General features: G+C 46.0%; 1 protein-coding gene across 2 annotated transcripts in view; it reads left to right on the top strand.

Moving 5' to 3' along the window:
- DNM3 (dynamin 3) overlaps positions 1 to 26276 on the top strand; it is a 499914-nt gene that overhangs the window by 377550 nt on the left and 96088 nt on the right. For both annotated transcript variants that reach the window (XM_077277662.1, XM_077277661.1), the window contains exon 14: positions 10030 to 10197. In XM_077277662.1, coding sequence (XP_077133777.1) covers positions 10030 to 10197 — 168 coding nt within the window. The remainder of the gene's footprint in view (positions 1 to 10029; positions 10198 to 26276) is intronic.

Genomic DNA, 26276 nt, shown 5'->3' with positions numbered 1-26276 from the left:
AAGACACCCATACTGTTGAGAATTGTGATGGAGCACAAAGTCGCTGACTCCATCTCTTACCCCAGTGTTGTGAATTGGGTTTCTGGGCTCCCCCGGTGGTCACTGGTGGTACTGAACTTGTGTGCTTCATCTCCTCTGTTCACCTGTTTCCATCAGGATGTGGGAGTTTTCTATTTAACCTTGCTCCTCAGTCATTTCTATGCCGGCCAACAATGTTACCAGAAGCCTTTCTGTTGCATGTTCCTGCTCCTAGACTACTATCAGCTAAGTTGGACTTGTAGTCCTAAGTTTGTTTTGCATTTTTGTTCCAGTTCTCTGTGTTTGAATATTTCTGAGGCTGGAAGCTCTTGTGAGCTGAAATTGCCACTCTAGTGTCATGAGTTGATATTAGAGTCTTAAAGTAATTTCAGGATGGTGTTTTGAAAAGGGTTTTCAGCTGACTGTGAAGTTCCCTTTTCTGTCTTCCTGCTATCTAGTAAGCGGACCTCAATTTGCTAAACCTATCTTCATACTTCGTATGTCTATTTCCTCTAAAATCACCGACAATATATGTGGGGGCTACTGTCTGCCTTTTGGGGAAAATTTCTCTAGAGGTAAGCCAGGTCTGTATTTTCCTCTGCTAGGGTCAGGCAGTCCTCCGGCTGGCGCTGGGCGTCTAGGGATAAAACGTAGGCACGCTACCCGGCCACTGTTAGTTGTGCGGTAGGTTTAGCTCACAGTCAGCTCGAGTTCCCATCTTCCAAGAGCTAGTCCTTTTGTATGCTTTACTACGGTCTCTTGCCATTGAGAACCATGACAGTTTGGCCGGCCCAGGGTTAAAATAATTGGCAGAAGAAAGGAGAGAAAAGAAGTCTGCAGAGAATTTTTTTTTTTTTTTTTTTCCTGAGTTTGCTCATTAGTTAATTCACTTGCATCTCTGCTTACTGCAGCCTTCGTCTCTCTCTCCTTCTAATCCTTGAATGGTTCTGATTTCACCTGATAAAAATGGATCAGCAGAGTTTAGCTACAGGTTTGAATAATCTCGCTATGAAGGTTCAAAGTTTACAGGATTTTGTAATTCATGCTCCTATATCTGAACCTAGAATTCCTTTACCTGAATTTTTCTCCGGGGATAGATCTCGCTTCCAGAATTTCAAACATAATTGTAAATAATTTTTGTCTCTGAGATCTCGCTCCGCTGGAGATCCTGCACGGCAGGTCAGGATTGTAATTTCCTTGCTCCGGGGCGACCCTCAGGATTGGGCATTTGCTTTGGCACCAGGGGATCCTGCGTTGCTCAATGTGGATGCGTTTTTCCTGGCATTGGGGTTGCTTTATGAGGAACCTCATTTAGAGATTCAGGCTGAAAAAGCCTTGATGGCCCTGTCTCAGGGGCAAGATGAGGCTGAAATATACTGCCAAAAATTTCGTAAGTGGTCTGTGCTTACTCAGTGGAATGAGTGCGCCCTGGCGGCGAATTTCAGAGAGGGTCTCTCTGATGCCATTAAAGATGTTATGGTGGGGTTCCCTGTGCCTACAGGTCTGAATGAGTCCATGACAATGGCCATTCAGATTGATCGGCGTTTGCGGGAGCGCAAACCTGTGCACCATTTGGCGGTGTCTACTGAGAAGGCGCCAGAGATTATGCAATGTGATAGAATTCTGTCCAGAAGCGAACGACAGAATTTTAGGCGAAAAAATGGGTTATGCTTCTATTGTGGTGATTCAACTCATGTTATATCAGCATGCTCTAAACGTACTAAGAAGGTTGATAAGTCTGTTTCAATTGGCACTTTACAGTCTAAGTTTATTCTGTCTGTGACCCTGATTTGCTCTTTATCGTCTATTACCGCGGACGCCTATGTCGACTCTGGCGCCGCTTTGAGTCTTATGGATTGGTCCTTTGCCAAACGTTGTGGGTTTAATTTAGAGCCTCTGGAAGTTCCTATACCTCTGAAGCAGGGGCGTAACTACCGCGGTCGCAGCGGTCGCAGTTGCGACGGGGCCCAGACTACTTAGGGGCCCCATGGACAGTAGTGAAGCCGGAGAATGAAATGACCCATGATTGCACCATTTGTGAGTGACCCGCAGCAGGGAGCCGTCACCGCTCTCTAATTATACTTACCTACTCCCGGCGCGGTCCCTGGAAGTCCCTGCTTCTTCCAGCGCTGCAGATTCTTCCTGCACTGAGCGGTCACATGGTCCCGCTCATTACAGAAATGAATATGCGGCTCCACCTCCCATAGAGGTGGAGCCTCATATTCATTTCTGTAATGAACGGGTCATGTGACCGCTCAATACAGGAAGAAGATGCAGAGGTGGAAAAAGCAGGGACGCAGCGCCAGGAGCAGCCTGCAGGACAGGTGACTGGTGGTGACTGGTGAGTATACAGCGCTGCGCAGCGCTGGGCGATATTTACCTCTCCTCGTTCCGGTGCGGCTCTGTCATCCGCGTCCTCTGGCAGTGACGTTCAAGGTCAGAGGGCGCGGTGACGTAGTCAGTGCGCGCCCTCTGCTGAACGTCACTGCCGAAGATGGAGCCGCACGAGGAGCAGCCAGGTAAATATTGAAAGTGCCCGGGGTCCTGAGCGAAGAGAGAGGTGAGGTGAGTATGTGATTTTTTTTTTTTTATGGCAGCAAAAGCTTAAGGGGCAAGTGGCTATACGGAGCAACTTGTGGGGCCATAACAATTGTGCAGCACTATAAGGGGCAGTGGCTGTGCGGAGCATCTTATGGGGCCATAACAATTGTGCAGCACTATATGGGGCAGTGGCTGTGCGGAGCATCTTATGGGGCCATAACTCTTGTGCAGTACTATGCAGTGGCTGTGCGGGCTGTGCTCTATATACCCCTGTACGGGCTGTGCTGTATATATCCCTGTGCGGGCTGTGCTGTATATATCCCTGTGCAGGCTGTGCTCTATATACCCCTGTACGGGCTGTGCTGTATATATCCCTGTGCGGGCTGTGCTCTATATACCCCTGTACGGGCTGTGCTGTATATATCCCTGTGCGGGCTGTGCTGTATATATCCCTGTGCGGGCTGTGCTGTATATATCCCTGTGCGGGCTGTGCTGTATATATCCCTGTGCGGGCTGTGCTGTATATATCCCTGTGCGGGCTGTGCTGTATATATCCCTGTACGGGCTGTGCTGTATATATCCCTGTACGGGCTGCGCTGTATATATCCCTGTGCGGGCTGTGCTGTATATATCCCTGTGCGGGCTGTGCTGTATATATCCCTGTGCGGGCTGTGCTGTATATATCCCTGTGCGGGCTGTGCTGTATATACCCCTGTGCGGGCTGTGCTGTATATATCCCTGTGCGGGCTGTGCTGTATATACCCCTGTGCGGGCTGTGCTGTATATACCCCTGTGCGGGCTGTGCTGTATATATCCCTGTGCGGGCTGTGCTGTATATATCCCTGTGCGGGCTGTGCTGTATATATCCCTGTGTGGGCTGTGCTCTATATACCCCTGTGCGGGCTGTGCTGGATATACCACTGTGTTGGCTGTGCTGGATATACCACTGTGCGGGCTGTGCTGGATATACCACTGTGCGGGCTGTGCTGGATATACCACTGTGCGGGCTGTGCTGGATATACCCCTGTGCGGGTTGTGCTGGATATATCCATGTGCGGGCTGTGCTGTATATACCCCTGTGCGGGCTGTGCTGTATATATCCCTGTGCGGGCTATGCTCTATATACCCCTGTGCGGGCTGTGCTGGATATACCACTGTGCGGGCTGTGCTGTATATATCCCTGTGCGGGCTGTGCTGTATATATCCCTGTGCGGGCTGTGCTGTATATATCCCTGTGCGGGCTGTGCTCTATATACCCCTGTGCGGGCTGTGCTCTATATATCCCTGTGCGGGCTGTGCTGGATATACCACTGTGTTGGCTGTGCTCTATATACCCCTGTGTTGGCTGTGCTCTATATACCCCTGTGCGGGCTGTGCTGGATATACCACTGTGCGGGCTGTGCTGGATATACCACTGTGCGGGCTGTGCTGGATATACCACTGTGCGGGCTGTGCTGGCACCCAACACCATGTTGCAGTGCAGGAGATTCCTGCAACAGTCCGAGGCGTATCTAGGGGAAGGTGGGGGGGGCCCCATTTGGAAGTTCGCACCGGGGCCCATGACTTTGTAGTTACGCCACTGCTCTGAAGGGTATTGACTCCACGCCATTGGCTAGTAATAAACCACAATACTGGACACAAGTAACTATGCGTATTAATCCGGATCACCAGGAGATTATTCGCTTCCTTGTGTTGTATAATCTACATGATGTGTTGGTGCTTGGATTGCCATGGCTGCAATCTCATAACCCAGTCCTCGACTGGAAAGCAATGTCTGTGTTAAGCTGGGGATGTCAGGGGATTCATGGGGACGTACCTTTGGTTTCCATTTCGTCATCTATTCCCTCTGAGATTCCGGAATTTTTATCTGATTATCGTGACGTTTTTGAGGAGCCTAAACTTGGTTCACTACCTCCGCACAGAGATTGCGATTGTACTATAGATCTGATTCCGGGCAGTAAGTTTCCAAAGGGTCGTTTATTTAATCTATCTGTGCCTGAACATGCTGCTATGCGGGAATATATTAAGGAGTCCTTGGAAAAGGGACATATTCGTCCTTCGTCATCTCCCTTAGGAGCCGGTTTTTTCTTTGTATCTAAAAAAGATGGCTCTTTGAGGCCGTGTATTGATTATCGGCTTTTGAATAAAATCACAGTTAAATATCAGTATCCTTTGCCACTGCTTACTGATTTGTTTGCTCGAATAAAGGGGGCCAAGTGGTTCTCTAAGATTGATCTTCGTGGGGCGTATAATTTAGTGCGAATTAAGCAGGGGGATGAGTGGAAAACCGCATTTAATACGCCCGAGGGCCATTTTGAGTATTTAGTAATGCCTTTTGGTCTTTCAAATGCCCCTTCAGTCTTTCAGTCTTTTATGCATGACATTTTCCGTGAATATTTGGATAAATTTATGATTGTGTATCTGGATGATATTTTGATTTTTTCGGATGACTGGGACTCTCATGTCCAACAGGTCAGGAGGGTTTTTCAGGTTTTGCGCTCTAATTCCTTGTGTGTAAAGGGTTCTAAGTGTGTTTTTGGGGTTCAAAAGATTTCGTTTTTGGGGTACATTTTTTCCCCCTCTTCCATTGAGATGGACCCTGTCAAGGTTCAGGCTATTTGTGATTGGACGCAACCCTCTTCTCTTAAGAGCCTTCAGAAGTTTTTGGGCTTTGCTAATTTTTATCGTCGATTTATAACTGGTTTTTCTGATGTTGCTAAGCCGTTGACTGATTTGACTAAGAAGGGTGCTGATGTTGCTGATTGGTCCCCTGCTGCTGTGGAGGCCTTTCGGGAGCTTAAGCGCCGCTTTTCTTCCGCCCCTGTATTGCGTCAGCCTGATGTTACTCTTCCTTTTCAGGTTGAGGTTGACGCTTCAGAAATCGGAGCTGGGGCGGTTTTGTCGCAGAAAAGTTCCGACTGCTCCGTGATGAGACCTTGCGCGTTCTTTTCTCGTAAATTTTCGCCCGCTGAGCGAAATTATGATATTGGTAATCGGGAGCTCTTGGCTATGAAGTGGGCTTTTGAGGAGTGGCGTCATTGGCTTGAGGGGGCTAGACATCAGGTGGTGGTATTGACCGACCACAAGAATTTGATTTATCTTGAGTCTGCCAGGCGCCTGAATCCTAGACAGGCGCGCTGGTCGTTATTTTTCTCTCGGTTTAATTTTGTGGTTTCTTACCTACCGGGTTCTAAAAATGTGAAGGCGGATGCCCTTTCTAGGAGTTTTGAGCCTGATTCCCCTGGTAATTCTGAACCTACAGGTATCCTTAAGGATGGGGTGATATTATCTGCTGTTTCCCCAGACTTGCGACGGGTCTTGCAGGAGTTTCAGGCGGATAGACCTGATCGTTGCCCGCCTGGTAGACTGTTTGTTCCGGATGATTGGACCAGTAGAGTCATCTCGGAGGTCCATTCTTCTGCGTTAGCTGGTCATCCTGGAATCTTTGGTACCAGGGATTTGGTGGCTAGGTCCTTCTGGTGGCCTTCCCTGTCGCGAGATGTGCGAGGTTTTGTGCAGTCTTGTGATGTTTGTGCTCGGGCCAAGCCTTGTTGTTCTCGTGCTAGTGGATTGTTGTTATCTTTGCCCATTCCGAAGAGGCCTTGGACTCACATCTCCATGGATTTTATTTCTGATCTTCCTGTTTCTCAGAAGATGTCTGTCATCTGGGTGGTGTGTGACCGTTTCTCTAAGATGGTCCATTTGGTCCCCTTGCCTAAATTGCCTTCCTCATCCGAGCTGGTTCCTCTGTTTTTTCAAAATGTGGTTCGCTTGCATGGTATTCCGGAGAATATCGTTTCTGACAGGGGAACTCAATTCGTGTCTAGATTTTGGCGAGCATTCTGTGCTAGGATGGGCATTGATTTGTCTTTTTCGTCTGCTTTCCATCCTCAGACTAATGGCCAGACCGAGCGAACTAATCAGACCTTGGAGACTTATTTGAGGTGTTTTGTGTCTGCGGATCAGGATGATTGGGTTGCCTTTTTGCCCTTGGCGGAGTTTGCCCTCAATAATCGGGCTAGTTCTGCCACCTTGGTTTCTCCTTTCTTCTGTAATTCGGGGTTTCATCCTCGTTTCTCTTCCGGTCAGGTGGAGTCTTCGGATTGTCCTGGAGTGGATGCTGTGGTGGAGAGGTTGCATCAGATTTGGGGGCATGTGGTGGACAATTTGAAGTTGTCCCAGGAGAAGACTCAGCAGTTTGCCAACCGCCGTCGTCGTGTTGGTCCTCGTCTTTGTGTTGGGGACTTGGTGTGGTTGTCTTCTCGTTTTGTCCCTATGAGGGTTTCTTCTCCTAAGTTTAAGCCTCGGTTCATCGGCCCGTACAAGATATTGGAGATTCTTAACCCTGTGTCCTTTCGTTTGGACCTCCCTGCATCTTTTTCTATTCATAATGTCTTCCATCGGTCATTGTTGCGCAGGTATGAGGTACCGGTTGTGCCTTCCGTTGAGCCTCCTGCTCCGGTGTTGGTTGAGGGTGAGTTGGAGTACGTTGTCGAGAAGATCTTGGACTCCCATGTTTCCAGACGGAGACTTCAGTATCTGGTCAAGTGGAAGGGCTACGGTCAGGAGGATAATTCTTGGGTGACAGCCTCTGATGTTCATGCCTCCGATTTGGTCCGTGCCTTTCATAGGGCTCATCCTGATCGCCCTGGTGGTTCTGGTGAGGGTTCGGTGCCCCCTCCTTGAGGGGGGGGTACTGTTGTGAATTGGGTTTCTGGGCTCCCCCGGTGGTCACTGGTGGTACTGAACTTGTGTGCTTCATCTCCTCTGTTCACCTGTTTCCATCAGGATGTGGGAGTTTTCTATTTAACCTTGCTCCTCAGTCATTTCTATGCCGGCCAACAATGTTACCAGAAGCCTTTCTGTTGCATGTTCCTGCTCCTAGACTACTATCAGCTAAGTTGGACTTGTAGTCCTAAGTTTGTTTTGCATTTTTGTTCCAGTTCTCTGTGTTTGAATATTTCTGAGGCTGGAAGCTCTTGTGAGCTGAAATTGCCACTCTAGTGTCATGAGTTGATATTAGAGTCTTAAAGTAATTTCAGGATGGTGTTTTGAAAAGGGTTTTCAGCTGACTGTGAAGTTCCCTTTTCTGTCTTCCTGCTATCTAGTAAGCGGACCTCAATTTGCTAAACCTATCTTCATACTTCGTATGTCTATTTCCTCTAAAATCACCGACAATATATGTGGGGGCTACTGTCTGCCTTTTGGGGAAAATTTCTCTAGAGGTAAGCCAGGTCTGTATTTTCCTCTGCTAGGGTCAGGCAGTCCTCCGGCTGGCGCTGGGCGTCTAGGGATAAAACGTAGGCACGCTACCCGGCCACTGTTAGTTGTGCGGTAGGTTTAGCTCACAGTCAGCTCGAGTTCCCATCTTCCAAGAGCTAGTCCTTTTGTATGCTTTACTACGGTCTCTTGCCATTGAGAACCATGACACCCCAGCAGACCATGGGTATCATTAGTATATTGGTCTTGTAGTAACTTTTTCTTTCCTCTATCCAGGGAAATATTAGTAATACATTCCATTTGGTGCTTTGGTGACGGGGACAGCATGGGCCTGTGTGATTTCAAATGCCAGGGCTGAATTTCAGCCCCAGTCCGTACCTGGTTAGTGGACGCTTCTCGTGTAAGCTCTCGTGATCAGTGGAGTCCTCTCTTTCCTGTAAAGTGTAAGCTCTTATGGTTTGCAGGGTCCTCTCTCTCTCCTGTAGAGTGTAAGATCGTTTGATTAGCAGGGTACTCTCTTGCTTTGTTTCCTGTGGACTGTAAGCTCTTATGATCAGCAGTGTCCTCTCTCTCCTGTAGAGTGTAAGCTCTTATGGTTAGCAGCGTCCTTTCTCTTTCTCTCTCCCCTCTAGAGTGTGTTTTTTTCTTTCCTGTAGAGTGTAAACTCTTATGATCACCGGGGTCATCTCTCTCTGCTATAGAGTGTAAGCTCTTTTGGTCATCGGAGTCCTCTCTCTCCTGTAGAGTTTAAGCTCTTATGATCAGCAGGGTTCTCTCTCTTGTAGAGTGTAAGCTCTTATAGTGAGCAGTGTCCTCTCCTGTAGAATATAATCTCTTATGGCCAGCAGGGTCTTCCCTTTCTCTCTCCAGTAGAGTGCAAGCTCTTATGGTCAGCAGAGTCCTCTGTCTCTTTCTCTCTCTCTTCAGTACAGTGTTAGCTCTTAAGGTCAGCAGTGTTCTCTCTCTCCTCTCCACCACATGTATTTTCTGAGCAATTACAAGCTTTCCAGTATTGAGATTTGCCGCAAATTTGAATCTTATGAAAAAATTCTGCAAAGTTGGCAAATTTAAATTTGAAAAGATCAGCTCATCTCTACTGAGTATGCCGATTAGTTCTAAGCCATGCAAAATTATCAAATCATTGTTTTTTGGGGCATAGCATCATATGGCAGAAGTCCTATCAGGTCCCACAAACATTGGTTCTTTGGCAGATCTCAAGGGACAATGCTTCTCAACTTGTGCTTTCAGGCAGTTGCAAAACTACAACTACCAAGAAATATAGGCAGATGTACTTTTGCAACAGCTGAAGACCATTGATGTGGCATGTGCTAGCTGAAATGTATTCTGTATGGTCATCTTTAACCTAGCTGCAGATGTGAAGTCTGTTCTGATGCAATGCTTATTCTTATATATTTTAAACATTGGGACGTCCATAGAGAAAGAGATATACATGGACTTGGGAGGTATTATTCTTTTTCTAAACAGAATTCTGGTTGTGCTGCTAAAATTACTATTTCTTTGGGCAATATCAATTATGTACTATAATCTTGATAATTACTATTACAGGTGTAAAACAAGTTTAATAATTTCTTCTAGTCAGAGTTTTCATAATTGCAAAATGCCCACAACATACACAGCATGTAGTGACATATTTTCCAGGAGCCTATAACCTCAGTGGATCTGTGTTCACATACTTACCTTATTCTGTTCAGTAATGAGAGAGTAAACCAAGCTTACAATCAAGCAATTGTCTTTAGAGACAAATTATTTTTCACAGGGAATAATCAATTTTCAAAGGAAAAAAACAATCTCTTTTGTTTCGATGGACATCTTCTCCAATTTTCCTTATCATAATTTTTCAGAAATTGCTGTTGTTGTGCAACAGAGGAGTTTAGAGACCACAGGACTAGTGATGAGCGAGTATATTGTTGCTCGGGTTTTCCAAGTATTTGTGACTGCTCAGAGATTTAGATTTTGCTGACGCAGCTGCATGATTTACGGCTGCTAGCCAGCCTGAGTACAAGTGGGCTTTGCCTGGTTGCTAGGGAATCCCCACATGTAATTAAGCTGTCTAACACTCGCAAATCATGCAGCTGGGGCAAGGAAAACAAAATCTCCGAGCAGTCATAAATACTTGGAGACCACCCGAGCGTGCTCAGGAAAACCTAAGCAATAAGTATACTCGCTCATCACTACACATGGGCCTATATCATTTACAATGAAGAAACCAAAACATTTCTTTATTTTCAGACAGATACAGATGAAGAGTCATCACAAGAAGATAACTTGTCAATGGATCCACAGCTCGAAAGACAAGTGGAGACCATCCGCAACCTGGTATATTCCTACATGACCATTATCAACAAGTGCTTCAAAGATCTGATACCCAAGACATTAATGCACCTTATGATCAACAGTGTAAGTAGTTGTTTTTTAACTATCATTGCACTTACTTATCGGCTTTAAGCCTCAATATCTCGTCATGAGTCATAAAATTTAGGAAATCATTAATTGAATTGTATTATAATGGATAGGTAACTGAACACTGAAACTGAAAGCTTTGAACAAAAGTATAGGTAATTTAGACCTAATAGATTTTGTGGCAATAGACATTGTTGAATGCTGTCAAGTCTTGAAAGTAGATCAGATAGTATATTCAATGGGGAAATGTAAAATCACGATATATGCCAATTTTTTTTACCAATGTACAATATCACAGAATATGCCAACTTACAGGGAATCTGTCACCCCAAAATTTGCCTATAAGCTAAGGCCACCAGCATCAGGGGCTTATCTACAGCATTTTGTAATGCTGTAGATAAGCCCCCGATGTAACCTGAAAGGTAAGAAAAACGAGTTATATTATACTCACCCAAGGGCGGTCCCGGCTCGGTTCGGGTCGGATGGGTGTCGTGGTCCGGTGCCTCCCATCTTCATACAGTGATGTCCTCTTCTTTTCTTCCTGCCTTGGCTCCTGCGCAGGCGTACCTTGTCTGCCCTGTTGAGGGCAGAGCAAAGTACTGCAGTGCGCAGGCGCCGGGAAAGGTCAGAGAGGCCCGGCGCCTGCGCACTGCAGTACTTTGACTGCCTTCAACAGGGCAAATCAGTATGCCTGCACCGGAGCCGCAGCAGGAAGAAAAGAAGAGGACATCATTGTATGAAGATGGGAGACGCCGGACTTGGACCGCGACACCCATCGGACCCGAACTGTGACCTCTCTTGGGTGAGTATAATATAACCCATTTTTCTTATCTTGCAGGTTACATCGGGGGCTTATCTACAGCATTATAGAATGCTGTAGATAAGCCCCTGATGCCGGTGGCCTTAGCTTATAGGCGAAGTTTGGAGTGACAGATTCCCTTAAAGGAGTTGTCCAGTCTTGGGTCGCAAGTATGCAGTCACTCTATGCCGGCACTGGAGAATCCTGACAACGAACACATTGCGCACCTGTGTGGATTCTCAAGTCAGCAGTCACATAAAATGACTGCAGATTTGAACTCCAAGTCTGGACAACTGTTTTCTACAGTATATATCTATTTTATCTATTCTAATCTGTCACTCTGTGGTTTTACTGTATACGGCACATGAATTGCGGCTTTTATTCTATCTATCTATCTATCTATCTATCTATCTATCTATCTATCTATTTTGAAGAATATTTCCTTTGAAAACGATGTGTAAATGACACAAAGAATTTATCTATGTAAAAGCTCATGTTAAAATTGCATTGTAGTCGGATGTAAATCAGATGCTAGGTGTGAAAATCGGATTGTACTCGCATGACACTTGTCCGTTTTTTCGGTCCAAATATCGGAACTTTTTTTTTTCACACATATGGGTATGAGCCCTAAGGCTCCCGTCACATCTATCAGTATTTGGTCAGTATTTTACATCAGTATTTGTAAGCCAAAACCAGGAGTGGGTGATAAATGCAGAAGTGGTGCATATGTTTCTATTATACTTTTCCTCTAATTGTTCCTCTCCTGGTTTTGGCTTACAAATACTGATGTAAAATACTGACCAAATACTGCTAGTGTGACCGCAGCCTAAAGCACAGAATCAAAGATTTTCTGTACTATTAACCCCTTCACCCCCCAAGCCTGTTTTCAACTTCCTGACCAGGCCATTTTTTTAATTCTAACCACTGTCACTTTATGAGGTCATAACTCTGAAACGCTTCAACGGATCCTGGTGAGTCTGAGACTGTTTTCTCATGACATATTGTACTTCATGGTAGTGTTAAAATTTCTTCGATATGACTTGCGCTTATTTGTGAAAAAAATGGAAATTTGGCGAAAATTTTGAGCATTTTGCAATTTTTAAACTTTTAGTTTTTATGCCCTTAATTAGAGAGTCATATCATACAAAATAGTTAATAAAAACATTACCCACAGGTCTGCTTTACATTAGCACAATTTTGGAAACATATTTTTTTGTTAGGAAGTTATAAGGGTTAAAAGTTGACCAGCAATTTATCATTTTTACAACAAAATTTGCAAAACCATTTTTTTAGGGACCACCTCACACTTGAAGTGACTTTGAGGGGCCTATATGACAGAAAATGCCCAAAAGTGACACCATTCTAAAAACTGCACCCCTCAAGGTACTCAAAACCATATTCAAGAAGTTTATTAACCCTTCAGGTGCTTTTCAGGAATTTTTGGAATGTTTAAAAAAAATTGAACATTTAACTTTTTTTCACAAAATTTTTAATTCAGATCCAATTTGTTTTATTTTACAAAGGGTAACAGGAGAAATTGGACCACAAAAGTCATTGTACAATTTGTCCTGTGTACGCCGATACCCCGTTTGTGGGGGTAAACCACTGTTTGAGCTCGGAAGGGAAGGAACGCCATTTGACTTTTCTATGCAAAATTTGCTGGAATTGAGATCGGACACCATGTCGCGTTTCGAGAGCCTCTGATATGCCTAAACAGTGGAAACCCCCACAAGTGACACCATTTTGGAAAGTAGACCCCCTAAAGAATTAATCTAGATGTGTGGTGAGCACTTTGAACCTCCAAGTACTTCACAGAAGCTTATAATGTAGAGCCATAAAAAAATCATATTTTGTTCACAAAAATAATTTTTTCGCCCCAAATTTTTATTTTCCCAAGGGTAACAAGTCAAATTGGACCCCAAAAGTTGTTGTGCAATTTGTCCTGAGTACGCTGACACCCCATATATGTGGGGGGAACCACTGTTTAGGCGCATGGCAGAGCTCGGAAAGGAAGGAGCGCTGTTTTGGATTGCAGACTTTGATAGAATGGTCTGCGGGCGTCACTTTGTGTTTAGCCAAGAGCCGAACCACCGTGGACAAGGAAATCACCAGAAAGTCTTAGAGCTTAGGAATCTTTTAAATAAGCCTTTATTTCTAGAAATGGCAACAGAATATTAAATAATATATAAAAATGATGATGTAATATATATATATGAATACACCGCAGGGAAAGGATTACAAAATACCCATACTCAATAAGGATTGAATAAGGGTATACTGTGTTTAATTTACAGTCACTTTGTGTTTGCAGAGCCCCTGACAGGGCGGTATTTGACACTAGGCACTTGAGAGCACGTGCCTAGGGCGGGACAATGTGGGGGGCGGCACCTGAGAAAGGTTGTTTTTTTTATTGTTTTTTTAAAATTTAAGTCGTGGGTCACCTTCCGACCGACCCCCCCCCGGCCGCCCGCCCGCCCGCCTCCCACCCACCTTCCTTGAAGACATACTCACCCTGCTCCAGCGATGCCTGGTCTCAGCGTCTGCAGCTCGTCCTGAGTGAGCGGTCACTTGGTACCGCTCATTAAGGGCATGAATATGCGCATATTCATGACCTTAATGAGCGGTATCACATGACTGCTCACGCAGGAAGAAGGTGCTGCGTCGGGAGTCGGGACAGAGCCAGAGGGATGTCGGCGCGGCCACGCGGTGTGGGAAAGAAAGGTGAGTATGAGGGATGGGGGACAAGGGACGGGGGGATGAAGGAGGACGGTAAGCGGCACCATGCAAGATGGGAGCGGGAGCGGGGTGGTTGAGAGATGAGCCATGCATACAGGGGGGAATATGAGCCATGCATACAGGGGGGGGGAATATGAGCCATGCATACGGGGGGGGGAATATGAGCCATGCATACAGGGGGGGAATATGAGCCATGCATACAGGGGGAATATGAGCCATGCATACAGGGGGAGGAATATGAGACACGCATACAGGGGGGAATATGAGCCATGCATACAGGGGGGAAATATGAGTCATGCATACAGGAGGGGGAATATGAGCCATGCATACAGGAGGGGGATATGAGCCATGCATATGGGATGGGAGGGAGATGAGCCATGCATACAGGAGGGGGTTCATTGTACAGTATGGAGCATCATGTGTGGCCATTATACAGTATGGAGCATCATGTGTGGCCGTTATACAGTATGGAGCATCATGTGTGGCCATTATACGGTATGGAGCATCATGTGGGGCCATTATACGGTATGGAGCATCATGTGTGGCCATTATACGGTATGGAGCATCATGTGGGGCCATTATACAGTATTGAGCATCATGTGGGATCATTATACAGTATGGAGAACTATGTGTGGCCATTATACAGTATTGAGCATCATGTGTGGCCGTTATACAGTATGGAGCATCATGTGTGGCCATTATACAGTATGGAGCATCATGTGTGGCCATTATACGGTATGGAGCATCATGTGGGGCCATTATACAGTATGGAGCATCATGTGGGGCCATTATACAGTATGGAGCACTGTGTGGCCATATTTTTTTGTTTATAATTATTGTATATGAAACAGCGTGATCAGCAGTGCTAAATGGCTGTGGTTGGGATGTGGATATGGGTGTGACTAGTTGTAAAATGGGTGTGGTCAGAGGCATGGCCTAAAATTTGCCAAATTTTATGCCTCCTTCTCTTCATCAAAAGTTGGGGGGTATGGTACCGCATTTGCCAGATCACGGCAAGTGCCGCAAATCCCATAGGGAATGAATGAGGCCAAACGCAGTGTTGCTGTAAGTGATCCGTTACGCGGCAGATGCAGAAAAACTGCCCGATCTGCTGCAAAAGGCTACTTTCACATGAGCGATTCTTACCAAAGTCACTGCCGATAGTGTCATACTCACTAAAGGGGGAGGCAGCGCTAAAAGTGCCTAGGGCAGCAGAAACTCTAAATACGGCCCTGGCCCCTGATGTACCTAAACAGTAGAAACCCCCACAAGTGACCCCATATTGGAAACTAGACCCCCCAAGGAACTTATTTAGATGTGTTGTGAGAACTTTGAACCCCCAAGTGTTTCGCTAAAGTTTATAATGCAGAGTCGTGAAAATAAAAAATATTTTTTTTCCACGAAAATGATATTTTAGCCTCCAAATTTTTATTTTCACAAGGGTAACAAGAGAAATTGGATTTCAAAATGTTGTTGTCCAATTTGTCCTGAGTACTCTGATACCCCATATGTGGGGGGAACCACTGTTTGGGCACAAGGCAGAGCTTAGAAGGGACGGAGCACCATTTTACTTTTTCAACGCAGAATTGGCTGGAATTGAGATCGGACGCCATATCGCATTTGGAGAGCCCCTGATGTGCCTAAACAGTGGAAACCCCCCAATTCTAACTCCAACACTAACCCCAATGCACCCCTAAGCCTAATCCAAACCAAACCCTAACCACACCCCTAACCCGAACACACCCCTGTTGTGAATTTGGATTCTGGGCTCCCCCGGTGGCCGCTTGTGGAATTGGACTTGTCATCCTCTTTCCTGTTTCACCTGGTTCCATCAGTAGTGGGTGTCGCTATTTAAGCTCATTTCTCTGGTGGTTTCTTGCCGGTCAACAATGTTATCTGATGCCTCTCAGTGCTTGTTCCTGCTTCTAGACAACTACTAGATAAGTTGGACTTTTGTCCATGTTTCGTTTTGCCTATTTGTTCCAGTTCACAGCTGAAGTTTTGTTACTGTGTCTGGAAAGCTCTCGTTGATCAGGGATTGCTACTCTGGCGTTATGAGTTAATGCCAGAGTTTAAGGTAATCTCTGGATGGTGTTTTGTTAGTGTTTTTCTGCTGACCATGAAAGTATACTATCTGTCTTCTGCTATCTAGTAAGCGGACCTCAAATTTGCTAAGACTATTTTCCTGCTGCGTTTGTTGTTTCATCTGAACTCACCGTCATTATATGTGGGGGGCTACTGTCTTCTTGGGAATATTTCTCTAGAGGTGAGCCAGGTCTTATATTTCCCTCTGCTAGCTATTTAGGTCTTAGGCCAGAGCTGGGCATCTAGCAATAAATAGGAAATGCTACCTGGCTATTTCTAGTTGCGCGGCAGGCTTAGTTCATGGTCAGTATAGTTCCATCTTCCGAGAGCTTGTCCCTCTATAGGCTTGCTATGATCTCTGCCTGCAGAGATCATGACAGTTTGACCGGCCAATAAAGTGTTAAAGACCCAGGTTGAGAAAGGAGAGTTATAAGAAGTCTGCTGGAATTTTTTTTTTTTTTTTTCCCTCCAGTCTGCCTTGCTGCAGTCTTTTTTCTCTCTCTCCTCCTAATCTCTGTATGGCTCTGTGTGCACCTGACAATAATGGATCTCCAGAGTGTAACTGCGGGTTTGAATAATCTCATCACGAAAGTACAAAATTTACAAGATTTTGTGGTACATGCTCCGGTATCTGAGCCGAGAATTCCTTTGCCGGAGTTCTTCACAGGGAATAGAGCTAGCTTCCAGAATTTCCGAAATAATTGTAAGCTTTATTTGTCCCTGAAGTCTCGTTCAGCTGGAGACCCTGCTCAGCAGGTTAGGATTGTGATTTCCTTGCTCAGGGGTGACCCTCAAGATTGGGCCTTCTCATTGCCAGCAGGGGATCCTGCGTTACGCGATGTGGATGCGTTTTTTCTGGCCTTGGGCTTGCTTTATGAGGAACCTCATTTGGAACTTCAGGCAGAAAAAACTTTGATGGCACTATCTCAGGGGCAAGACGAAGCTGAAGTTTTCTGCCAAAAATTCCGTAAATGGTCTGTGCTTACTCAGTGGAATGAGTGCGCCTTGGCGGCAACTTTCAGAGAAGGTCTCTCTGATGCCGTTAAGGATGTTATGGTGGGGTTCCCTGTGCCTGCAGGTCTGAATGAGTCCATGACAATGGCTATTCAGATTGATAGGCGTCTGCGGGAGCGCAAACCGGTGCACCATCTGGCGGTGTCTATGGAAAAGACGCCAGAAAGTATGCAGTGTGATAGAATTCTGTCCAGGAGCGAGCGACAGAATTTTAGACGGAAGAATGGATTGTGTTTCTATTGTGGGGATTCTACTCATGTTATATCAGCATGCTCTAGGCGTACAAAGAAGCTTGATAAGTCTGTTTCCATTGGCACCATTCAGTCTAAGTTTATTTTGTCCGTAACCCTGATTTGCTCTTTGTCATCCATTGCCACGGACGCCTATGTTGACTCTGGCGCCGCTCTGAGTCTTATGGATTGGTCCTTTGCCAATCGTTGTGGTTTTGATTTAGAGCCTTTGGAGACTCTTATTCCTCTGAAGGGGATTGACTCCACCCCATTGGCTAATAATAAACCACAATACTGGACACAAGTAACCATGCGTATCAATCCGGATCACCAGGAGATTATTCGTTTCCTGGTGCTGTATAATTTACATGACGATTTGGTACTGGGATTGCCATGGTTGCAGTCTCACAACCCAGTCTTGGACTGGAGAGCAATGTCTGTGTTGAGCTGGGGATGTAAGGGTATTCATGGGGACTTACCTTTGGTTTCTATTTCGTCGTCCATTCCCTCTGAAGTCCCTGAGTTCCTCTCTGATTATCAAGACGTCTTTGACGAACCCAAGCTTGGGTCGTTACCTCCGCACCGTGAGTGCGATTGTGCCATAGATTTGATACCGGGTTGTAAATATCCAAAGGGTCGTTTGTTTAATCTGTCTGTGCCGGAACATGCTGCTATGCGGGAATATATAAAGGAGTCTTTGGAAAAGGGACATATTCGTCCATCTTCTTCTCCCTTGGGAGCTGGGTTTTTCTTTGTCTCAAAAAAAGACGGCTCTTTGAGACCATGTATTGATTATCGGCTTCTGAATAAGATCACTGTTAAGTATCAATACCCATTGCCATTGCTTACTGATTTGTTTGCTCGTATAGAGGGTGCTAAGTGGTTCTCTAAAATTGATCTTCGTGGGGCGTATAATTTGGTGCGGATCAGGCAGGGGGATGAGTGGAAGACCGCATTTAATACGCCCGAGGGCCACTTTGAGTATTTGGTCATGCATTTTGGTCTTTCTAATGCCCCTTCAGTTTTCCAGTCTTTTATGCATGATATTTTCCGCGATTTTCTGGATAAATTTATGATAATATATCTGGATGATATTCTGATTTTTTCTGATGACTGGGACTCTCATGTCCAGCAGGTCAGGAGAGTTTTTCAGGTTCTGCGGTCTAATTCTTTATGTGTGAAGGGGTCTAAGTGCGTTTTTGGGGTCCAGAAAATTTCCTTTTTGGGGTATATTTTTTCTCCCTCTTCCATTGAGATGGATCCCGTCAAGGTGCAAGCTATTTGTGACTGGACTCAGCCCTCCTCTCTTAAGGGTCTTCAGAGATTTTTGGGCTTTGCCAACTTTTACCGCCGATTTATTGCTGGTTTTTCAGATGTCGTTAAACCACTGACTGATTTGACCAGACAAGGCGCTGATGTTGCTAATTGGTCCCCTCATGCTGTAGAGGCCTTTCAGGAGCTTAAGCGCCGTTTTGCCTCTGCCCCTGTGTTGCGTCAGCCTGATGTGAATCTGCCTTTTCAGGTTGAGGTTGACGCTTCGGAGATCGGAGCTGGGGCAGTGTTGTCGCAGAAAGGTTCCGACTGCTCCGTCATTAGGCCTTGTGCCTTCTTTTCTCGCAAATTTTCGCCCGCAGAGCGGAATTATGATGTTGGGAATCGGGAGCTTTTGGCCATGAAGTGGGCGTTTGAGGAGTGGCGCCATTGGCTCGAGGGGGCTAGGCATCAGGTGGTGGTATTGACTGACCACAAAAATCTGATTTATCTTGAGACTGCCAGACGCCTGAATCCTAGACAGGCGCGCTGGTCTTTATTTTTTTCTCGCTTTAATTTTGTGGTGTCATACCTACCGGGTTCTAAGAATGTTAAGGCAGATGCCCTTTCTAGGAGTTTTGACCCGGACTCTCCTGGTAATTCTGAACCCACAGGTATCCTTAAGGAGGGAGTAATTTTGTCGGCCGTTTCTCCTGATCTGCGGCGGTCCTTGCAAGAGTTTCAGGCGGATAGACCGGATCGTTGTCCGCCTGATAGACTGTTTGTTCCGGATGATTGGACCAGCAGAGTCATCTCTGAGGTACATTCTTCTGCATTGGCAGGTCATCCCGGAATTTTTGGTACCAGGGATTTGGTGGCAAGATCCTTCTGGTGGCCTTCCCTGTCACGAGATGTGCGAGTCTTTGTGCAGTCATGTGACGTTTGTGCTCGGGCCAAGTCTTGTAGTTCTCGGGCTAGCGGACTGCTGTTGCCCTTGCCTATTCCTAAGAGGCCTTGGACACACATCTCGATGGATTTTATTTCAGATCTGCCTGTTTCCCAGAAGATGTCTGTCATCTGGGTGGTCTGTGACCGTTTCTCTAAAATGGTCCATTTGGTTCCTCTGCCCAAGTTGCCTTCTTCTTCTGAGTTGGTTCCTCTGTTTTTTCAGAATGTTGTCCGATTGCACGGTATTCCTGAGAATATTGTTTCTGACAGAGGTACCCAATTTGTGTCTAGATTTTGGCGGGCATTCTGTGCTAGGATGGGCATAGATTTGTCTTTTTCATCTGCTTTTCACCCTCAGACTAATGGCCAGACCGAGCGGACTAATCAGACCCTGGAGACATATCTGAGGTGTTTTGTCTCTGCTGACCAGGATGATTGGGTTGCTTTTTTGCCATTGGCAGAGTTCGCCCTCAATAATCGGGCCAGCTCTTCCACCTTGGTGTCCCCGTTTTTCTGTAATTCGGGGTTTCACCCTCGATTTTCCTCCGGTCAGGTGGAATCCTCGGATTGTCCTGGAGTGGATGCGGTGGTGGAGAGATTGCATCACATCTGGGGGCAGGTTATGGACAATTTGAAGTTGTCCCAGGAGAAGACTCAGCGTTTTGCCAACCGTCATCGTCGTGTTGGTTCTCGGCTTTGTGTTGGAGATTTGGTGTGGTTGTCTTCTCGTTTTGTCCCTATGAGGGTCTCTTCTCCTAAGTTTAAACCTCGGTTCATCGGCCCTTATAGAATATTGGAGATTCTTAATCCTGTTTCTTTCCGTTTGGACCTCCCTGCGTCCTTTTCCATTCATAACGTTTTTCATCGGTCGTTATTGCGCAGGTATGAGGTACCTGTTGTACCTTCAGTTGAGCCTCCTGCTCCGGTGTTGGTTGAGGGTGAGTTGGAGTACGTTGTGGAGAAAATTTTGGACTCTCGTGTTTCCAGACGGAGACTCCAGTATCTGGTCAACTGGAAGGGTTACGGCCAGGAGGATAATTCTTGGGTCAATGCATCTGATGTTCATGCTTCTGATCTTGTTCGTGCCTTCCATAGGGCTCATCCTGGTCGCCCTGGTGGATCTGGTGAGGGTTCGGTGCCCCCTCCTTGAGGGGGGGGTACTGTTGTGAATTTGGATTCTGGGCTCCCCCGGTGGCCGCTTGTGGAATTGGACTTGTCATCCTCTTTCCTGTTTCACCTGGTTCCATCAGTAGTGGGTGTCGCTATTTAAGCTCATTTCTCTGGTGGTTTCTTGCCGGTCAACAATGTTATCTGATGCCTCTCAGTGCTTGTTCCTGCTTCTAGACAACTACTAGATAAGTTGGACTTTTGTCCATGTTTCGTTTTGCCTATTTGTTCCAGTTCACAGCTGAAGTTTTGTTACTGTGTCTGGAAAGCTCTCGTTGATCAGGGATTGCTACTCTGGCGTTATGAGTTAATGCCAGAGTTTAAGGTAATCTCTGGATGGTGTTTTGTTAGTGTTTTTCTGCTGACCATGAAAGTATACTATCTGTCTTCTGCTATCTAGTAAGCGGACCTCAAATTTGCTAAGACTATTTTCCTGCTGCGTTTGTTGTTTCATCTGAACTCACCGTCATTATATGTGGGGGGCTACTGTCTTCTTGGGAATATTTCTCTAGAGGTGAGCCAGGTCTTATATTTCCCTCTGCTAGCTATTTAGGTCTTAGGCCAGAGCTGGGCATCTAGCAATAAATAGGAAATGCTACCTGGCTATTTCTAGTTGCGCGGCAGGCTTAGTTCATGGTCAGTATAGTTCCATCTTCCGAGAGCTTGTCCCTCTATAGGCTTGCTATGATCTCTGCCTGCAGAGATCATGACACACCCCTAACCCTAATCCCAACCCTAACCATAACCCTGACCACACCCCTAATCCCAACACACCCCTAACCCCAATACCAGCCCTAATCTCAACCCTAACCATAACCCTAACCACACCCTGCTAACACTGTCAAGCAGCCCAAACTTCAGCATGTCAGGTATAATTATCTCTGAAACACTCTGTCATTTCAACATAGTTTAAAGATCCAACCATAAGGAAAGACATAATTAGTCTTCTGCCACCCACGGCCCACTTCTTCCCGTTAATCGACAGGTGTCTGCCATATGCATGCATAAGTAGAGACCTGTCAATCATCAGGAGAGATGCTGGGAGAAGCCGTCCAGAAAGGCCGTACTGGGCCCCGGGCCATCAAGGGAGGCCGCCATGACGGGGTCGCATGCGAACATCAGGGCCACAAGGGGTTAATGGGCATTACGGGATTAAGTGGGCTGCGTGGAGTTTTTTGAATTGGGGAGGGGGAGGGATCCAAAAAGGGGAGAGGAGGAGCTGTGGGCTGAGAGCCTGCAGGGCGGTTAATAAGAAAACCGCCAAGGACACGTCATTCATTCAGCTGGAGCTTTCACTTAACGGCCAGCGAACGAAGCTCCCACCCTCCCTTATTTTATGGGTTGGTAAATAAAAAAAAAAAAAAAAAAATTTTGGTAATTTTTATTCATCAGGGTTGTTAACGGTATTCATGTTTTACGTCAAATGGTGGATGTTAATTTCTGTCATAGCAGTAAGGCAGGGGAGGGAGGTCCTCAAAGTTGGTGGAAAGGGCGATGGCGGATTGCAGGGGGGGGATCTCTATTGGTCCTGGACTCCCCCGGAGTAGTTTATGAGTGGATGTGGTCGATCATTCGGTGGAACGGATAATTATGGGACTTGGTATTGGTTGGTTTTGTGTTGTGATTTTGCCTTTTGCTCCCTCTAGTGGTCATTAGTGATTTGACTCTGGAGCTTCTGTCTTTTCCTATATCCTCACCTGGGCCGTTAGTTCAGGGGCGTTGCTATATAAGCTCCCTGGACCTTCAGTTCAATGCCTGGCATCGTTGAAATCAGAGCTAATCTGTTGTGCTCTTGTCCTATGATCCGGGTTCCTGTATTTCAAGCTAAGTCTGCTTCCTTGCTTTTTGCTTTTGTTTTGTTTGGTATTTTTGTCCAGCTTGTTCCAATCTGTATCCTGACCTTTGCTGGAAGCTCTAGGGGGCTGGTGTTCTCCCCCCGGACCGTTAGACGGTTCGGGGGTTCTTGAATCTCCAGCGTGGATTTTTATAGGGTTTTTGTTGACCAGATAAGTTATCTTGCTATATTCTGCTATTAGTAAGCTGGCCTCTCTTTGCTGAACCTGGTTCATTTCTGTGTTTGTCATTTCCTCTTACCTCACCGTTATTATTTGTGGGGGGCTTGTATCTTGCTTTGGGGTCCCTTTCTCTGGAGGCAAGAGAGGTCTTTGTTTTCTTCTCCTAGGGGTAGTTAGATTCTCCGGCTGGCGCGAGTCATCTAGCGATCACCATAGGCATGATCCCCGGCTACTTCTAGTGTTGGCGTTAGGAGTAGCTATTTGGTCAACCCAGTTACCACAGCCCTATGAGCTGGATTTTTGAATCTCGCAGACTTACACGTTCCTCTGAGACCCTGTCCACTGGGGTCATAACAGTATGCCAGGCCAGTATTAAATGTTTAATGCATTGCAGAAGTGGGATTATAAGAAAGAAAATTTTGAGTTTTTTTTTCCCTCTCTCATTTTTTTTTTTTTTTTTTTTTCTTTTCCCCTTTACCTCAGAGTGGCTTAAGCTTGCTGCAGACATGAATGTCCAGACCTTGATTACAAGTGTGGACCAGCTTGCCGCTCGTGTGCAGGGTATACAAGATTATGTTACCAGAAATCCTAGGTCTGAACCCAAGATTCCGATTCCTGAACTGTTTTCAGGAGACCGATTTAAGTTTAGGAATTTCAGGAATAATTGTAAATTGTTTTTGTCCCTGATGTCCCCGATTTAAGTTTAGGAATTTCAGGAATAATTGTAAATTGTTTTTGTCCCTGAAACCTTGTTCGTCTGGAGACTCTGCTCAACAAGTAAAAATTGTTATTTCATTCTTACGGGGTGACCCTCAAGATTGGGCTTTTTCGTTGGCGCCAGGAGATCCGGCATTGGCTGATATTGATGCGTTTTTTCTGGCGCTCGGTTTACTTTATGAGGAACCCAATCTTGAGATTCAGGCAGAGAAAGCCTTGCTGGCTATGTCTCAGGGCCAGGACGAGGCTGAGGTGTATTGCCAAAAATTTCGGAAATGGTCCGTGCTGACACATTGGAACGAGTGTGCACTGGCCGCTAATTTTAGAAATGGCCTTTCTGAGGCCATTAAGAATGTTATGGTGGGTTTTCCCATTCCCACAGGTCTGAATGATACCATGTCCCTGGCTATTCAAATTGACCGGCGGTTGCGGGAGCGCAAAACCGCAAATTCCCTCATGTTGTTGTCTGAACAGACACCTGATGTGATGCAATGTGATAGAAAAACCGCAAATTCCCTCATGGTGTTGTCTGAACGGACACCTGATTTGATGCAATGTGATAGAATCCTGACTAGAAATGAGAGGAAAATTCATAGACGCCGGAATGGCTTGTGCTACTACTGTGGTGATTCTACACATGTTATCTCAGCATGCTCTAAACGTATATCTAAGGTTGTTAGTCCTGTCACCGTTGGTAATTTGCATCCTAAGTTTATTCTGTCTGTAACTTTGATTTGCTCACTGTCATCTTATCCTGTCATGGCGTTTGTAGATTCAGGTGCTGCCCTGAGTCTTATGGATCTCTCATTTGCTAAGCGCTGTGGTTTTATTCTTGAACCATTAGAAAATCCTATCCCTCTTAGGGGTATTGATGCTACGCCATTAGCAGAAAATAAACCGCAGTATTGGACACAGGTTACCATGTGCATGACTCCTGAACACCGCGAGGTGATACGTTTTCTCGTTCTACATAAAATGCATGATTTGGTTGTTTTGGGGCTGCCATGGTTACAGACCCATAATCCAGTCCTTGACTGGAAGGCTATGTCAGTGTCTAGTTGGGGCTGTCGTGGTATTCATGAGGATTCCCTGCCTGTGTCTATTGCTTCTTCTACGCCTTCGGAAGTTCCTGAGTATTTGTCTGATTATCAGGATGTCTTCAGCGAGTCCAGATCCAGTGCATTGCCTCCTCATAGGGAATGTGACTGTGCAATAGATTTGATTCCAGGCAGTAAATTTCCTAAGGGAAGACTGTTTAATCTGTCGATACCTGAACATACCGCTATGCGTTCATATATCAAGGAGTCTCTGGAGAAAGGACACATCCGTCCGTCTTCTTCCCCTCTTGGTGCGGGATTCTTTTTTGTGGCTAAAAAGGACGGATCTTTGAGGCCTTGTATTGACTATCGGCTTTTGAATAAGATCACTGTCAAATTTCAGTATCCTTTGCCGCTGTTGTCTGACTTGTTTGCCCGGATTAAAGGTGCCAAGTGGTTTACCAAGATAGACCTTCGTGGTGCGTACAACCTTGTGCGCATTAAGCAAGGGGATGAATGGAAAACCGCATTCAATACGCCCGAAGGTCATTTTGAGTACTTGGTGATGCCTTTTGGGCTCTCTAATGCCCCTTCAGTTTTTCAGTCCTTTATGCATGACATTTTCCGGAACTATCTGGATAAATTTTTGATCGTTTATCTGGATGATATTCTGTTTTTTTCTGATAATTGGGACTCGCATGTGGAGCAGGTCAGGATGGTCTTTAAAATTTTGCGTGAAAATTCTTTGTTTGTCAAGGGCTCAAAGTGTCTTTTTGGTGTACAGAAGGTTCCCTTTTTGGGGTTCATTTTTTCCCCTTCTGCTGTGGAGATGGACCCAGTCAAGGTCCGAGCTATTCTTGATTGGACTCAGCCCTCGTCAGTTAAGAGTCTTCAGAAGTTCTTGGTTTTCGCTAACTTCTACCGTCGTTTTATCGCTAACTTTTCTAGCATTGTGAAACCTTTGACGGATATGACCAAGAAGGGCTCCGATGTGGTTAATTGGGCTCCTGCTGCCGTGGAGGCTTTCCAGGAGTTGAAACGTCGGTTTACTTCGGCGCCTGTTTTGTGCCAGCCTGATGTCTCGCTTCCCTTTCAGGTTGAGGTGGATGCTTCAGAGATTGGAGCAGGGGCCGTTTTGTCGCAGAGAGGCCCTGGTTGCTCTGTTATGAGACCTTGCGCCTTTTTCTCTAGGAAGTTTTCGCCTGCGGAGCGAAATTATGATGTGGGCAATCGGGAGTTGTTGGCCATGAAATGGGCATTTGAGGAGTGGCGTCATTGGCTCGAGGGTGCTAAGCATCGTGTGGTGGTCTTGACTGATCACAAAAATCTGATGTATCTCGAGTCTGCTAAACGCCTGAATCCTAGACAGGCCCGCTGGTCATTGTTTTTCTCCCGTTTTGACTTTGTTGTCTCGTATTTACCAGGTTCAAAAAATGTGAAGGCCGATGCTCTTTCCAGGAGCTTTGTGCCTGATGCTCCTGGAGTCGCTGAACCTGTTGGTATTCTTAAGGATGGTATTATCTTGTCAGCTATTTCTCCAGATCTGCGACGTGTGTTGCAGAGATTTCAGGCTGATAGGCCTGATTCTTGTCCACCTGACAGACTGTTTGTGCCTGATAAGTGGACCAGCAGAGTCATTTCCGAGGTTCATTCCTCGGTGTTGGCAGGTCACCCAGGAATTTTTGGCACCAGAGATCTGGTGGCCAGATCCTTTTGGTGGCCTTCCTTGTCTAGGGATGTGCGGTCATTTGTACAGTCCTGTGGGACTTGTGCTCGAGCTAAGCCTTGCTGTTCTCGTGCCAGCGGGTTGCTCTTGCCCTTGCCTGTCCCTAAGAGACCTTGGACACATATCTCCATGGATTTCATTTCTGATCTTCCGGTGTCTCAAGGCATGTCTGTTATCTGGGTGATATGTGATCGCTTCTCCAAGATGGTCCATTTGGTTCCTTTGCCTGTTATGGTTCTCAATGGCAAGAGAACATAGCCCAGCAAACATACGAACTAGCTCTTGGAAGGATGGAAACTAAACTGACCATGAACTAAACCTGCCGCACAACTAACAGTAGCCGGGTAGCGT

This window comes from Ranitomeya variabilis, chromosome 8, assembly GCF_051348905.1.
Source record: "Ranitomeya variabilis isolate aRanVar5 chromosome 8, aRanVar5.hap1, whole genome shotgun sequence".
Classification (NCBI taxonomy): domain Eukaryota; kingdom Metazoa; phylum Chordata; class Amphibia; order Anura; family Dendrobatidae; genus Ranitomeya; species Ranitomeya variabilis.
Note: the sequence above shows the minus strand (reverse complement) of the source record. Positions and strands in the feature narration are given on the sequence as shown.